The sequence below is a fragment of the Miscanthus floridulus genome, chromosome 17 (assembly GCF_019320115.1).
Source record: "Miscanthus floridulus cultivar M001 chromosome 17, ASM1932011v1, whole genome shotgun sequence".
Classification (NCBI taxonomy): domain Eukaryota; kingdom Viridiplantae; phylum Streptophyta; class Magnoliopsida; order Poales; family Poaceae; genus Miscanthus; species Miscanthus floridulus.
In genome coordinates this window covers 10,937,209-10,952,014 of record NC_089596.1, presented here as the reverse complement: position 1 = coordinate 10,952,014, position 14,806 = coordinate 10,937,209, and the positions used below count along the sequence as shown (strand labels likewise).

General features: G+C 42.6%; 1 protein-coding gene, 1 long non-coding RNA gene and 1 pseudogene across 19 annotated transcripts; 1 reads left to right on the top strand and 2 right to left on the bottom strand.

Annotated features, from left to right (window-relative positions):
* Window positions 1-500: 500 nt before the first annotated feature.
* Window positions 501-848, bottom strand: LOC136515209 (uncharacterized). Its single transcript, XM_066508872.1, has one exon. It carries the CDS (start codon window positions 846-848, stop codon window positions 501-503), a length of 348 nt encoding a protein of 115 aa, XP_066364969.1.
* Window positions 849-1,498: 650 nt separating this feature from the next.
* On the top strand, window positions 1,499-14,261 carry LOC136515208 (uncharacterized; annotated as a pseudogene).
* LOC136518156 (uncharacterized) lies at window positions 3,626-10,533 on the bottom strand. 18 transcript variants are annotated; one of them, XR_010774441.1, is made up of 10 exons: window positions 10,222-10,522; window positions 9,080-9,144; window positions 8,576-8,947; window positions 6,531-6,662; window positions 5,981-6,149; window positions 5,266-5,480; window positions 5,070-5,190; window positions 4,926-4,967; window positions 4,458-4,755; window positions 3,626-4,143 (listed from the first exon to the last, which is right to left on the bottom strand). It is a non-coding gene; the product is annotated as an uncharacterized lncRNA (long non-coding RNA). The 18 variants fall into 18 exon arrangements; XR_010774438.1 differs by having other exon boundaries at window positions 5,981-6,133; XR_010774443.1 differs by having other exon boundaries at window positions 5,266-5,425; window positions 5,981-6,133.
* Window positions 14,262-14,806: the final 545 nt, after the last annotated feature.

Genomic DNA, 14,806 nt, shown 5'->3' with positions numbered 1-14,806 from the left:
AATGGTGTAGCGGTGACCATACTAGGGTTGGCGGTGATGTGGGAGGAGGCACCCGAGTTGATCACCCAATTCGAGGAACTCGGTGGTGGGGTGAGGGAGACGGTGCTGAAGGCACTAGCGAGACCCTCGGGCGTCCAGGGCGCCTAAGCAGGAGGTGCCTGAGGGGGCTGCGGGTAGTAGGACCCGGAAGCCGGTGGTGGAGCGAAGTATGCCGATGGCACGCCGGCCACCAGAGCCTGCTGCAGAGGTGCAGACTAGACTGCACGTGGTGGAGGGCCACGGGCGCCACCAGCGGTGGACCCTAGCCACATGTGGATAGAACTGGTCTAGGGGTTGAGCAGCGAGGGCCACTATGGTGTGGCTGGTGCAGTCCCGCCCTGTGCACCACTGTGGGAGCCGCCAGAGCCACGCCCGCCGTGGCAGCGTCGGCCACGGTTGCCACTAGATTGCTGTCCAGCAGCAGCATGAAGTCCAGCAGCAGCCTGATGGCCAGCAGTGGCCTAATGATGGCGTGGAGGCGCAGGCGAGGACGAAGTGGGCGGCCTGATGGAGGGCGCGGCGACAAGAGCCGAAGGAGAGGCAGAGGGCGTCCCCATGTTGAGCTCGGCCAAACGGAGGTCAGCACGAACATTGGCGAAGGATGGGGACGGCCTCTGGCGGGTGATGAGCTGGGACATGAACTGAAAACGTTCATTGAGACCCTGTAGAACGTTCAGCACTAGAGTTTGGTCCTGGATGGGCTTGCCGAGGTCGGCGAGGGCATCCGCCATGCTCTTCATTTTGCGGCAATAGTCATCGATGGAGAGGGCATCTTGGCAGAGAGTGCGAAACTCGGCGTCGAGGAGCATGGCGTGGAACTCGCGATTGTTGAGGAACTGTTGTTCAATCCCGAGCCATGCTGTTCGGGCAAAGTATGCCATCGTGCTCATGGATGACGTCCAGGAGGTCGGTGGAGATGGTGTTGAAAAGCCAAGAGAGGATGACGCAGTCCATGCGTGACCACGCCGGATCGTAGGGGCGGGAGTCATCGCTGAGGACGTGATCCTTCAAGGCGAAACGGCCGAGGATGAGGAGGACATAGCCGCGCCACTTGGAGTAGTTGGAGGATTGAAGATCAAGAACGATAGGGATGAGGTTCTTGATGTTCTAGACGGCAGCAGCTTGAGTGTGGAGGTGGGCGATGGCCGCTGCTTCAAAGGAGGCGGAGTGGACGTCGTCATCCTCAGGATCGGCGTCGTCGTCCGGATGCTCAGGGCGGAGGCGATCCCGGAGGGCCGCGGCCTGCTGTTCCAGGGTATCTGCCTACGCGCGCTCTTTGTCAAGAGCAGCAGCGGCGGCGTGGACACGCTCCTGGGCGGCGGCAGCGGACTTGAGAAGGGCAGCTTCTTCCTCGAGCTGCTGGCTGCGCTCTGTGTTGGTGGAGCGCAGAGAGGAGGCCTCATCCTCTAGGCGCTTGGTAGCAGAGAGGGCTTCGTTGCGGAGCTTGGTCGCGGTAGCCATGGCGGAGGAGCTGGAGGTGGCCATGGGCGCGCGCAGCAGCCTGGGGTGGGTGGAGTGGGAGCGGAAGTAGAAGGATCGATGGTTTAGTCTGACACCATGAAAGACAATAGCCTAACAGGCTTAGATTACTTGAATTGAGTTTACAGAAGAGATTACATATAAAAAGAGAGGAGGGGGGTGACACAAAAGGTCAACCGGGTCCCAAGAGGCCAGCCGAACCCCAAGGGGCCAGCTGAGCATTAACTCAGCACAACTAGCTAGGAGATTAAAGCTAGGAGATTACACAAGTAACTAGGTGATTAAAGTAAATAGCAATTAATTCTAACATTTGGTATTATTTGAAATCTTGCTTCATTTATATGTTGGTACTTTTCAGGTCATGGCCCCTCTCCTATGAGTAGGCTGAGGTGTAGGTTGATGCGGAGGTCGAGGCAGAGGCAGCCGTTTTTCAGCGTCAATTTGGTTTCATTGGTGAGTATTTCATTCATTTTTTTTTTTAATTCTGTTTTTTTGTATTTGTATTGTTTTTCAGTTTTGTTTTTTGAAAGGTTTTTCAGTTTTGTTTTGATGTCCTTCGGGACATGTTTCTCTGTTATGCTTAGTTTTGATCTCTTTAGACGCTCGGCATATTGCGGAATTCTCTATGCATATTTTTCCTGTCCTGTGTTTTTTTTTTGTCCAGAGGTGTTGTTCTTGTTTGTTTGGTCGAGCCTAGAGATTATCGGTGTTGTTTTTTCGTTTGTTTCGTGCCATCCAGTTTTTTAGCTCATTTGGATCCATTTGTTTTATATGAAATTCATCTTGATCCATTGGCATCGTGCATTTTTTCTTTAGTAAAATCTAGACGTTGCTGTGATCTCTGTTGGTTTGACCTCCTGTGTTGTTCAGTCTTTAATCTGTCAATCTTTGATCAGTTTCTTGTAGTAATTTATCAGTCTTTTATTTGATTGTTTCAATGTGCAATTAGGCCTTGTTTTTTATCATCTCATCTGTCTATTTTTCATAAGACAGCTGAAACATTTTTGGGCTCCATACATTTTATCTCTCATCTGCTGCCGTGCAGCAGTTATAATGTTCTATAGTAGGTGTCGTGCAGCAGTTATTTTTCCTTTCATAGAATTTTTTTTGAAATTTTGTTTTTTGGTTTGTTTGTTTCAGGTAGTTCCCTCAGATTTTTTGTGATTTTGCATTTCATAGAAAATTTATGGTTTTTGTTTTTTTAATTTTTTTGGTATGTTTGTTGTAGGCAGTTCCCTCAGATTTTTTTTTGTTTTGCATTTCATAAAAAATTTCTGGTTTTTGTTATTTAAAATTATGTTTTTTGGTATGTTTGTTTATGGCAGTTCCCTCAGTATTTTTGTTTTTTTGCAATTCATTGAAAATTTCTGGTTTTTTGATATTTGAAATCTGTTGTTTGGTATGTTTGTGTATGGTAGTTCCCTCAGAATTTTTGTGATTTTGTATTTCATAGAAAATTTATGCCTTTTTTGTTTTTATTTTAATTATTTTTTGTTCCAATGTTTGTAGTGGTGATTGCGTGAAGGTGTGGATGGTGTTCTCTGGTAATCCGAGTGAAATTATGCTATGTTTCACTCGAATTTTTCTATTTGGTTATTTGTCTGTTTTGTATTGGAGGATTACTCGTGTGAGCATCAGGCTTCCATCACACAAATTTTGCTTTTTGTCTCATTTGTGTGATTTGTGCTTTGAAATTGCTTGAGTGTTCAAATAGGTCAAATCACCCAAGTTCGAAATAGACAGATCCTTGGTTTTCTCCGTGCCGTCATTGCGCAGCGAGCGGGGCTGCCCCCGAATTGAAGGACCCAGCGGCGTTGGAGGCTCCGGTGGTGTCTTCCGTGGAGGAGACATCGGTGAGTAGACCACCACCACCAGTCCCCGTCTCTTCCTGTCACTTTTCAGTTTCCACCAATGTTTTTTATTATTACAGCTGCTGCTCATATTGTACCACTGCATGTTTAAATCACTCCTTCCAAGTTAGAAACGTATGCAGTTGTTAATTATGCTTCGTGTATTTTGAAAAGGAGAATATTTAATTAAGGGATTTGCTATATTTCAGATGCCTGGAATATTGGTTCGATTCAGGCGACGGTTTCTGGCCATCAGATTGTTTTGAACGGTCCAAATCTGTTAACAGTTGTTTTTGTACACCGCAATCATAACGGGTCCGCGAAAAAACCTGTTAGGAACATTAGATCCTGCCGGGCCCGTCAAACTTTACAGGGCACATAAACCGAATACTGCTACCTGAAGTGGGTGCTCATTTGAGCCAGAATGCAACTATTAGCCCAATAAAACAGCCGTACAAGCACAAATATGTCACTGCAGCCTCCAGCAAAAAAGAAACAGATCCAATAAAGTACAGATCGGGAAAGCACCTAACAAGAGAAAGAGAGCGAAAATCAGTGAAAATTACACAAAAATACAAGATTGGACAAGATCTGTCAAAGAAAAAGGTACTAATCTGTTGTTTTTTGTCATGTGTTCACTTCATCTCCTTTGTTCTATAAACTTCTCTAACTTGGTTCTTCAAAATGTGGAAAGGGATTCGGTCTGCATTGCTATATGTCTATGCTTCATGATTGGGTTTAGGGGATTGATAATTGATGATTTCTAATGAACACTCTGTAGTTATACAAGGGAAACCATATTAGAAATTACATAATAAAAATGAAGTCAAAAGCATTTGTGAAGGAAACAATGCAACAGTAGAAATATGTCTTCATTGATAAAGAAATTGCACATTTGAATTAGTGCAACTTTATGTACTTAAAAGTGCAATTACTTCTGTTTGGCAAAACTACATTGTGTCTCAACAGTTAAGCTGTTTACAAGGCACCAAGGAACTTAAAGTAACGAAGACAGGCCCAAACAAAATTTGCTTGCATTAGGCTCTGTACAAACTGTTTACAAGCATGCTAAACAAGATTTGTACTCACTTTATCTTGGATGAATGGATTTGCTGAGTTCACTAAAAGATAGTTGATAATAGCAGCCTTCTTGGAAAGAATTGCTTTGTGAATCGCACACTTGTCATATCAGGTTCCAGACAGATTTAGAGGAAGCAGTGAAATATCACCAAATGTTTACTGAGTGCAAATAGATTGAAAGTGTTTGATTTCTACCTCAGGCTTCATATCTCGGTGAACTAACCCAGGCAGATGACACTCTGCAGCCACTTTCAGCATTTGGCGCACAACTGCTGTAGCATCTTTCTCACTATAACGGCTATTCTTTCTGTCCAAAGGAACACACCATTTAGTAATGAACCTTATACCAACAACTACAAATCAAACGAAGCAGACAAACAAAATAAAGCAATCTGATTTTACAGCACAAAAATCTAGAATTTTAATGACAAAGACTGAGATACAGGAAACAAAGAGATGGACATCCTGTCTCCTTACTTGGCCAAAATTCGGTGCAATAGTTCACCATCCTCACATAGTCTGCAAAAATAGAAGGTAAGACTTAAGAGTTGTGTATAGGAACATTTATTTGAAATCACATGATCAAGATCTCAGAGTGTGATAACGGAGAAGGGATCACACCTGCTTTGGTCTGAGCTTGAACTTCTTGCCTCCAATAGTGAACACAATGTCAGGCATGTACCCAAAGACTGGCACAGACCACGGCTGATTCTCCCATGGGACTAGATAGACGCTCGCAAAGCTGTCATAATGAAATAGTTAAGCAAAGTACTAAGTGGTACAGAAACGCCCTGCACTAAATGTTAGTTAACCACACCTGATTAATGTAGTTCAGGATGAGCTTATGTGTCTTGTTCTGGGCAAGTTGGTTCTGCATCCATACCATGGGCATTGCACATTGGATCATAGCCCAGGCATCTCACAGATGAACAGGAAGGAAAATGTGAAGCTTAAGTCATATAGCCCCTTTTGCCGCCCTAGAAGGTGAGCTCCAGAACAGGAACATTGTGAGCATGGTAGATTCCAGAACCACTGTGCTTGTTGATAAAATACACAGGTTCAAACATTTATACATAAAAAGAACACAAATTAAAAGTTAAATAGATAAATAGTGTATACGTGCAGAATATATAGATCAACTAGCAGAAAAACGAGAATATGAGGCAAAATGGTTCAACACCAATATATTGCATATGCTCAGAACTACAATTACGGTGCCTGATAGTTGCAATTTCCATTATTGCTCATTGCAATTTTGTAATCAATGTTTTATTTGTTTGGTTTTCATCAACAGCAGATATTAATAGGAACAGAGCACTTCAAAATTTAGTAGTATACTATCGATGCATCTTATTTCTATAGTACTGCACCAACACCAACACAACAAGCAGAGGTCTTGTTGATTCCTCTGCTTCGGGTCTGTGTGCCACCATCTAGCACCAAGGACGATCCGAAAAGGCATAGGATCTCAAATCAACCCTGCCAAATCAACAATAAAGCACAGGGGTACAAAACTAAAAAAAAGGGCGTACCCAGTGCAGAGAGCTCCCGCTCTATGCGGGGTCTAGGGATAGGTGTCAGTGGCAAGCCTTACCCTCGCCCGTGCAATGCGAGAAGACAGCGACTCGAACCCGGGACCTTCCGGTCACAGGCGATAAGACTCTACCGCTTGCACCAGGCCCGCCCTTCAGGGGTACAAAACTAAATAAGAACAAAATAATCAAAGTATACATGAACAATTCCATGAAAAAATAGAAATTATCTTGTATATTATGGCCTGCACTGCAGCCTCAAACAAGGATATAACCCCAACCTTGGACTGAAAGCAGACGTCCTCAGCATACTTAACTAAGAGAAAGTGTGGAAACAAATACCTCCTTTTATGATTTTTTTTCAAACCTTTGATAGCAATACTTCAGTTGTAACATGCAAGCAATCCAACTATCCAGGCAAATGCTACCATCAAACCTTTTGTTTAATTTGGACAGTGGGCAAACATTTGTATTCAAACATGCAACAAGAGAAGAACAGAACACATACATGAAGTAGTTTTTAGGCAAATGATAACCATCAACAACATACCTCATATGTACCCACACCACCAGACTCTGAATCTTGGAGAAGGGTTGTTGTAGAAACAGCTCCAGTTGCTGAAATGATGCACACTGGCCTTGGGCCTTGTTGTGAGAAGTCCATTATTCTGGCAGCAACGTCCTGCACAAAGATTCAGTGATATCAAAGCAACTTCCTGCAAACATCAACGCAGGCAGAATTGTACAGACTTCCTGCAAACATCAACGCATGCAGAATTGTATAGAGTAAAAACAAAAGCAAGCAACTGATCAAGTAGGAGACAGAGAGAGTGTAAGTATAGCAAACCAAAATTGTTAAGCTCCTACATCTACAGCATGTGTGATTTTGTGAAGTGATCACTGATAACACAGGTACAGATCAAAAGATAAAACAAATATAGGACTATAGGTGTTCTGTAAATAGCTAACACATTCATTGATTTGTTCTATGCGCTCAGAGAAAAACATTCTTAGCACAGGACAAAAGATTGGAAAATACTTAGCTTCCGCAGGAAAAAAAATCAAAACAATTGTACAGCTCACGTGCATCGTCCTAACCAATCATCATTTTCTAATGTCATTGAGAAACCACAATCCATTATCAACCCTATCATCCAGAGCAAGGGTGTGTTAGCACAAATCATAAGAGACAAATTTTTTTCTATGAAATGACAAGGACAAAAATTGGTGTGTGCTGGCACAAATCACAAAAAATAAACTTCAATATGTGTTAGCACAAATCACAATAAACATTTTTTTTCTATGTAAGGACAAGGACAAAAATGAGATGTGTGTTGGCACAAATCAGAATTAACAAAGTTCATGAAGTGTTAGCACAAATCACAAGAGACAATTTTTTTTCTATGAAAGGACAAGAACAAAAACTTGGCTTGGGCAAGCACAAATTACAATAAACAAAGGAAAATGTGAGCTAGCCCAAATCACAAGAGGCATTTTTTTCTATGAAAGGGCAAGGACAAAAACTTGGTGTGGACAGGCACAAATCACAATAAACAGATGAAAAGGTGTGTTAGCACAAATCACAAGAAACAATTTTTTTCTATGAAAGGACAAGGATAAAAAAGAGGTGTGTTGCCACAAATCACAATTAACAAAGTTCAAGATGTGTTAGCACAAATCAACTTATTGCATATTATGACAACTACAATTGCGGTGCTACATACTAGCAATTTACACTAGTACTCATTGCAACTAATGATATTTGTGTTTGATTTGTTTGTTTGTCATGAACAGGAGAGTTCCACAGCACTAGTGACCTACAACTGCTATGGACAAGAACAACAAAGAAAAGAAATGAATGTGAGTTCCCAAAATATGTGGGCAACACCAAAATATTATAGTTTTATTGTAATGATGAATGCAAAAATTTGCATGTTATAATGTCACAGGAGGATCAAGCTATATATTGTCACAGGGAGGGACAAGCTACAGGAGCCTTACATGGACTTACACCAACACCAGTGCCAATATAGGTGCATACAGTTTTTGAATATTGTTATTAATCCCTGAAACTATATAGGTGAATGGGAGCCTTTAAAATTCTTTGCGAGAAATTAAGGCCTATATCCCCAATTATAACCCAAACAAATTAATTAATCACTAATTAACCAGCTAACAAAAAATTCTAATTAGCATGCGAAAATGCAGGAAGAAGTTAAAGATCACAAGAAAAACTTTGTGCACTGTTTTCAATTTTGAACACACTAAACTTTCACAGTAGCAGCCGTGTAAATCTCCTAATGCAAACAAATTAGCTCAAGTAGTAATCATTAGCAGGTAATTCTTTTCACTATAGCATGATGGTGACTATACACAAAGTGGCAGCACGTTGATGCAAATCAAGGCAAAGGAACTAGTGCTTACTCCGTAGACAAGAAGACAAGAAAATGATTTCAGTCACGACGAAAACTCATGGTGCAGTACTTAACTCACAGAGCTGCTACTCTGAAGATTCTAATCTGAACATTGAACAGACTGCGTGTGCAAGCAAACGGAAATAGCAGCCAGCTGTAGACGCACTGCTTACCTCCTTACCTGATTGTCGAAGTGCAGCTGTTGTCTCTGTCCTACTACTTCCCAACTGAGCCAAAATTGTTGCTGCTGTTGTCTTACTCGACCCGGTGGACTAAAAGCAAGAGCCGGCACCACATGGTTTCCTATCGGACTGATCAAGTACACTGCCCAATAGCTATTTCAATCTCTGTCTGAACTGAATATCTGGAACACCGCGCAGCTGAAATGTTGCAGTTCCTAGTAACCAAAGAAGGAACCGTTGCACATTGGAATTAGCAGGACACTGGCTATCAATGCAAACTGAAATAATTCAGATGAACAAGTACTAAACCCAAGACGCTGCTATCTGAAACATCTGGTGAGAGAGCTGCAAACACGCAAGCCAAATTGTTGCTGAAAGAATACAGGCAGGCCTGTGTCAGACAGCTACAGAACAATAAACAGAGCAGCTCGAACTACGCTAGAATTTTTCAAAGGAGATTGAAATGAACACTAACTGCAAGAAAATTTGTACAGCATCCTCACCTCATCGTGGCAATATAGGTGCATACAGTTTTTGAATGAGATATGTCTCCTGCGTAAAGTGATCCCTGAGACTAAGGTTTATGAGCAACGTAGCAAAGAAAGAACTCAACCATATAGGTGCATACAGTTTTTGAATATTGTTATTACTCCTACAAAATATCAGAACCACAACATATTCCTGGAAGGCAACAAAAAACTGAAAGAGCAAAGTAAAACAATAGAAATCTCAAATTTATTTCATGAACTAATATAAATTTATTATGAAGGGACCTTATCAGAAACTTGTGCTATAAGACAATCTATATCCATGGCATCTGCCTGAGTTGTGTACAGGCAGAACACCTCAAATATTTTTACAAATATCAGGTAAGGAAGAAATGTACATGAATCTTTTACATTCTTTATGCAGGCTCAGGTCATCAGAACTGACCCAAAGATATAGTGTTCAGCCAACCCTTTTCACGTGAACGATAATCAAAAGCAAAGTTATGGTAAAATTTTAAATTGTCGGTTGCCGCAGCCAACTCCAATACTTGACGCCTAATCACCCATAGTGAGGCACAAACAGAAGGGGTAATTCACTGCATTTGATAATACAACTTGCACATCTAACTGCAAAGGGCAAGAAGGAAATCAAAGCATGACCTCCAACAAATGTTGAATGGATTGCACAAAGCATACATCACCAACACACCTCTCCATCTCCACCACTCATCCGGCCAATACCACTAAAAAAATCAGCACACCTCTCCACCACTCCGTCTGTATCCTTTGCTTCCCAGTTCTAACCCCTTTTCCACAGGGGAATACAGAAACCAAGCAAAAAGAGGTAACGGGTGCTTGCTGTTGAGGGAGAAATGAATCAACGAGTGACTCGCTAGATCAGCAGGGTAAGAAAGAAGAACCAGATCTACACAATACGACCCTGTATATTTGCACACTACACCAAAATCGCTAATCCCAACCTTACTGGAAAAAAGGTCCATCCCCGTGCCCTCCTCAAAATATGATTTCAACCAATCGAAGACGAAATCAACACCCAATCAGGAAATGGGATCGAGTACACACAAGCAACAAGTGATTCAGCAACGATGAACAAGGAGGAAGGAGATGCAGCCACCCCACAGAACATAGAGCGTCACCTGAGATGGGGATTTCGCCGGTAAAATCGCTTCGCGCACGGCGACGATGCGGCAAATCACCGGAAAAATCGCCCTGTCGCCACGACCTGGGTGAAGTCGCCTCGGATTCCTTTCGTGTCTGAAGGGCGCACGGTTTGAGGAAAACAAAAAAAAATCGAAGAGGTGTCGGCAGTGGGCACAATTAGGACCGGGTCTAGGATGTGTTAACGGGTCTCATTTCTATTGAATTGAATCACATCCGGATCGTATACAACCCAACAGAGACCTTGAGGCTGCGCGCGCGATCGCATCGCCTGAACAACTCACACAGATCAGGCGACTGTAGTATAGGAAAAGTGTTTAATTAATTATGCTTGGACTAGAGTTTTTTCCTTTTTTCCTAAAAAAACCCGAGATTCACTTTTCTTTCTAGTAATTGTTTTGAACGATTGTCTACCTCGATTCCTAGTAATTACAACTGTTATTTGGTTATTACACCAGTTCACTTTTGAGTTCAAGCGGGGGTTCAAAAGGGCAAAGAAGGCAATGCCGCTGCCGCCGGTGGATGCGCCGAGAGGTGAAGACAATTCAAGAGAGGTACATAATGCAGCACACTGCTGTCCACAAATGCATTTCAACGCCGTTAAATACGTCTGACTAGTGAACTGCGTGCTGAAAGCCTTGTCCCTGCTCTCTTTGTCTGTTTTGCAGGGCGTCTCCAGCAAGTCAAACGCTGTCCCTGCGAAGAAAGACGCGCCGAAGCAGGTGGAGTTCACCCATTGCTCGCCTGGGATTGTTGCCAGGCTGATGGGCCTCGACACCGTGCCTCGCCCCAAGAAACCTCTTGGGCCTCGACACAGTACCATTTTGTTTTTATTTGGTAGTAATGGTTCGATCGTTGACTAATTAGGCTTAAAACGTTCGTCTCGCAAAGTACAACCAAACTGTGTAATTAGTTTTTGATTTCGTCAACATTTAATACTCCATGTATGTACCGTAAGTTTGATGTGATGGGGAATCTTCTTTTTATATAATGCCAAAGTTTGGAATTAGGGTGAACTAAACACCCCCTTACCGCTGCCAGAGTGACACCCACGCTAACCTGCAGCGACACATGTCTGGAGTTGTTCGAGATGTGGACAGTGTATCATCTGGGGATCAGACATGTAACATCAGTTCTGATGAGCTGCCAGCACTGAAGGATGTTTTCGAGGTAACAGAGGTGGAGAACACGGCGACGCATGAGCTGCTGCAGCCTGGAAATCAGGAGCCGTATCTGACAAACATTGAGGCTGATCTGGAATTTGTGAGGCAAAAGTTCTTGGATGCCAAGCGCCTTGCCACTGGCGAAGGGAATATGAATTCGAAGGAGTTCAGCGAAGCACTTGAGGTACTCCACTCCAAAAGGGATGTTTTCCTTGAAATCCTTCAGGAGAACAGGACTGCAGTGTCAGGATTCTCAGGACATATCCTTAGCCACAGTGGGTCGCAGTGTTCTTCTCATACAAGCATTGCTGCTGCTGCTGCACAATCATTTGAGGAAGAAATCCCTTGTGGCATGGAAGGTGTGTGTGATGGGATGCATGACATACCAAAGGAGTTTGAGAAACCCATTCCTAGCATGCCGCTCAGAGAAACTTCAGTTACACCAGTGGCGCCGTTGGCACCAAATGAGGGCAAGAGTAAAGGCTCATGCCGTCGCTCTCAAATCGTTGTTCTGAAGCCAAACCTTCAAAGGAAAAGTTTCACGCCTGTTCTATCAAGCCAAGAAGCACCACAGTATAAACAGAGGAGTGGGACAGGACATTTGAAGCCTCTACACCATAGTAAAAAAATTTCTGTGCCACGAAACAATGAAGTTCTTGAAGGAGAAAGGGGTTCTGCACTACAGAAGGTTAGAAAACAAACACCTAAAAGCAGTAGCAGGAGGAGACCATCCCAGGAGGAATATAACCTTGAAGTGGATACTGAGAAGGCAAAAGTTAGTTCTACCTCTGATGACACCATGCCCTTTTATTCAAGCATTCATTCTGCTGGACCATCAGTAAGTAGAAAGGCCAGAAAGCACCTCTCAGAACGATGGCAAATGGCCTGCCAATCTGGTTCAGAAAATTTAATTCCTAAAGGCATAAAAACACTAGGTGAAATGCTCGGACTGTCTGATAGAGATGCACCAAGAGAAAGCTCCCACAGGGGAGGATCAGATCCAAACTTCAATCCCTATAATGTGAGGGAGGTGCCAGGCAGCCCTCTTGGCATTAGCAGTAAAGATGGGTGGAAGACAGGGATTTACTGTGAAGATGATTCAAGAGCTGGTATATCAAGGAATTTCCCAGGTCCAAATCTTTTCCAGCCTCATCTACCACTTCTGCAAAATTGTCATGCAGGAGGCAGTCTGCACCAACCCGTAGGTTGCCCATTCTGAAAGATATATTGAATTCACCCACTGATGAATCTGAAAATGCACATATCAGGAAGAGATCACCAATCAGAAATGCAAAACAGAAAAATGGAAAATCAACTGTCCATCTAGGAAAGGAAAATATGCTACCTGAAAAAGAAATTCATGTAACTTCGGAAAAAGCTAGGCACAGCATCTGCATTTCTGATCTTTCTCGGGCAAGCAATATACATACTGAAAAGTGCCCTGATGATGCTATCAGAACTGAGGATCAGGAAGAATCTGATTCTGCTCTTCAACACAATTACACGGAAAAAACACAAGGTTTTATGGGATGCACATACCAGACACTAGCAACATCATCTCCAGAGACAAAAGAAGTTTTATCAATTCAGAATCAGGATAGCATAGAATTGAAGGTATGTTCCAACAGTGTTATAATCAAGTAGTTTTACATTTACCTTGTCAATGTTAGTTGGTCAACATGCACAAACAGGTGCTATGATTGCAAAGGACTAGAGTTAACCTCATTTCTGCCAAGAAAGAAACGCGCAAGACTTGAGTTGGTGGGTTAGGCGTTAGGGGGTGGACAGTCAACTTATTTTGCTGTTCTAAATAAAAATTGTAATAGTTATTTATTTTTAGCTGTACAATTTCTGAATCTGCAAACCACACCATCTCAATTTCTCAAGTCATTTTAGTTTTGTTATGTAAATTTTTAGCTCCAATGGAATAATTGCATTCTGATCATTAAGATTTAACATACATCTGGTTCTAGGAGGAAAGGAAACCATCAGTGGAGATTGATGATCAAGTTGGCACTCAAACAACAGAATCAGCAAGTATTGCAAGTTCTGAAAGTTGTGACTGCTCAAGTCCAACTGCTTTATCGCAACACAGTTCTGGTGAAGAGACTTATTCTGGAATTTTTAAAAGCATCAAAGTTGGTATTCAAGGTTAGTATATCATAGGAACTCAAATTTCCTTCACTTAATATGGTTAATATTACTGAATGCTATTCTTGCCCTTCTAAAAAACTGCAGAACTCAGAGAGCAACTAAAGATGCTGAAGATGGAAGACCAAGATGACATTTGTGAAGACTATTCTGGTACTTTGTCAAGCGACGAGTTTGACAATATGAACATCTCAACGTATCGAGCCATGGAAGAGCGGTTATCTATGTTTAAGAATGAGGAGGACAGGGATTTCTCTTATGTACAGGACATGCTTGCTAGCGTGTGTGACTTGCCAGATCACCTAGAAGATTGGCAAGTGAGCTCAGATGTGTTCCTGTGTCTTGAAAACAAGTATAACAAGCTGGTTCTGTGGTCGAAATCAGACAGGAAACTTCTGTTTGATCTTGCGAACTCCATCTTGGCTGACATGACCATTCCAGACAACGGTTTGCATGCAAAGATCATGATGAAGTGCTGGCCTGAAATAGATCACGGACAGTTAGCTGAAAATGTCTGGCAAATGGTGCAGAAGCGAAGTAACAATGGACACTTCTTTTTGGAGGATGTTCAGCCTTTGCCATTGGACCATCGTTCTGAGGTAGAACTGGTTGGAATGAATATTGCCAGGATGATCCATGATGACATCATAAGAGATTGTATCATCGAGTTCATGCCACAGGAGACCTACCTTGTTACCAACTAATGTTTAGGGCTGTAGTGGTTAAGCTAGATTGTTAGGCAGATGAGTCACATAACCTGCTGCAAATCACTGGTTTGCGAAATGGTTTCTACTATATAAGGGTGTGGTAGGCTGGTGGTACCATTTGATTGGCATGGATGTGTAACCTTGTATAGTGTATGGATCTATGGTTAAAATACATCTTGTCATGTCGCAGTGCCTCCTTTGCATGGAATGCATACTTTTGCTGCATTGCAAATGGATCATGGTGCATTTAGTGTTGTGATAGTGATAACTTCAGCTTGTTCCATAGAAGGGATCTTGGATTGTGACCTGTACCAGACTTTGACATGGAATTGATCATGGGTATGGAACCAAATGCTTCTTGGTGCAGAGCTTTCAGTTGTGCTGCTGTCTAGTGGATGTTCTCTGGGAGGAGCTCTTTCAAGCAAACTCTTGCCTTGTTGCTTCAATTGTTCATTTAGTCAGTTCTGACCAATTAACAAGCTGCTAATTGTCATTACGCATTACGTACATATGTGTCTTTTGCAGGATACTAGCAGGCTCAT

Coding starts and splice junctions, on each gene's coding strand:
- LOC136515209 (XM_066508872.1), bottom strand. CDS start 848: ATGCTCCTCGACGCCGAGTTTCGCACTCTCTGCCAAGATGCCCTCTCC.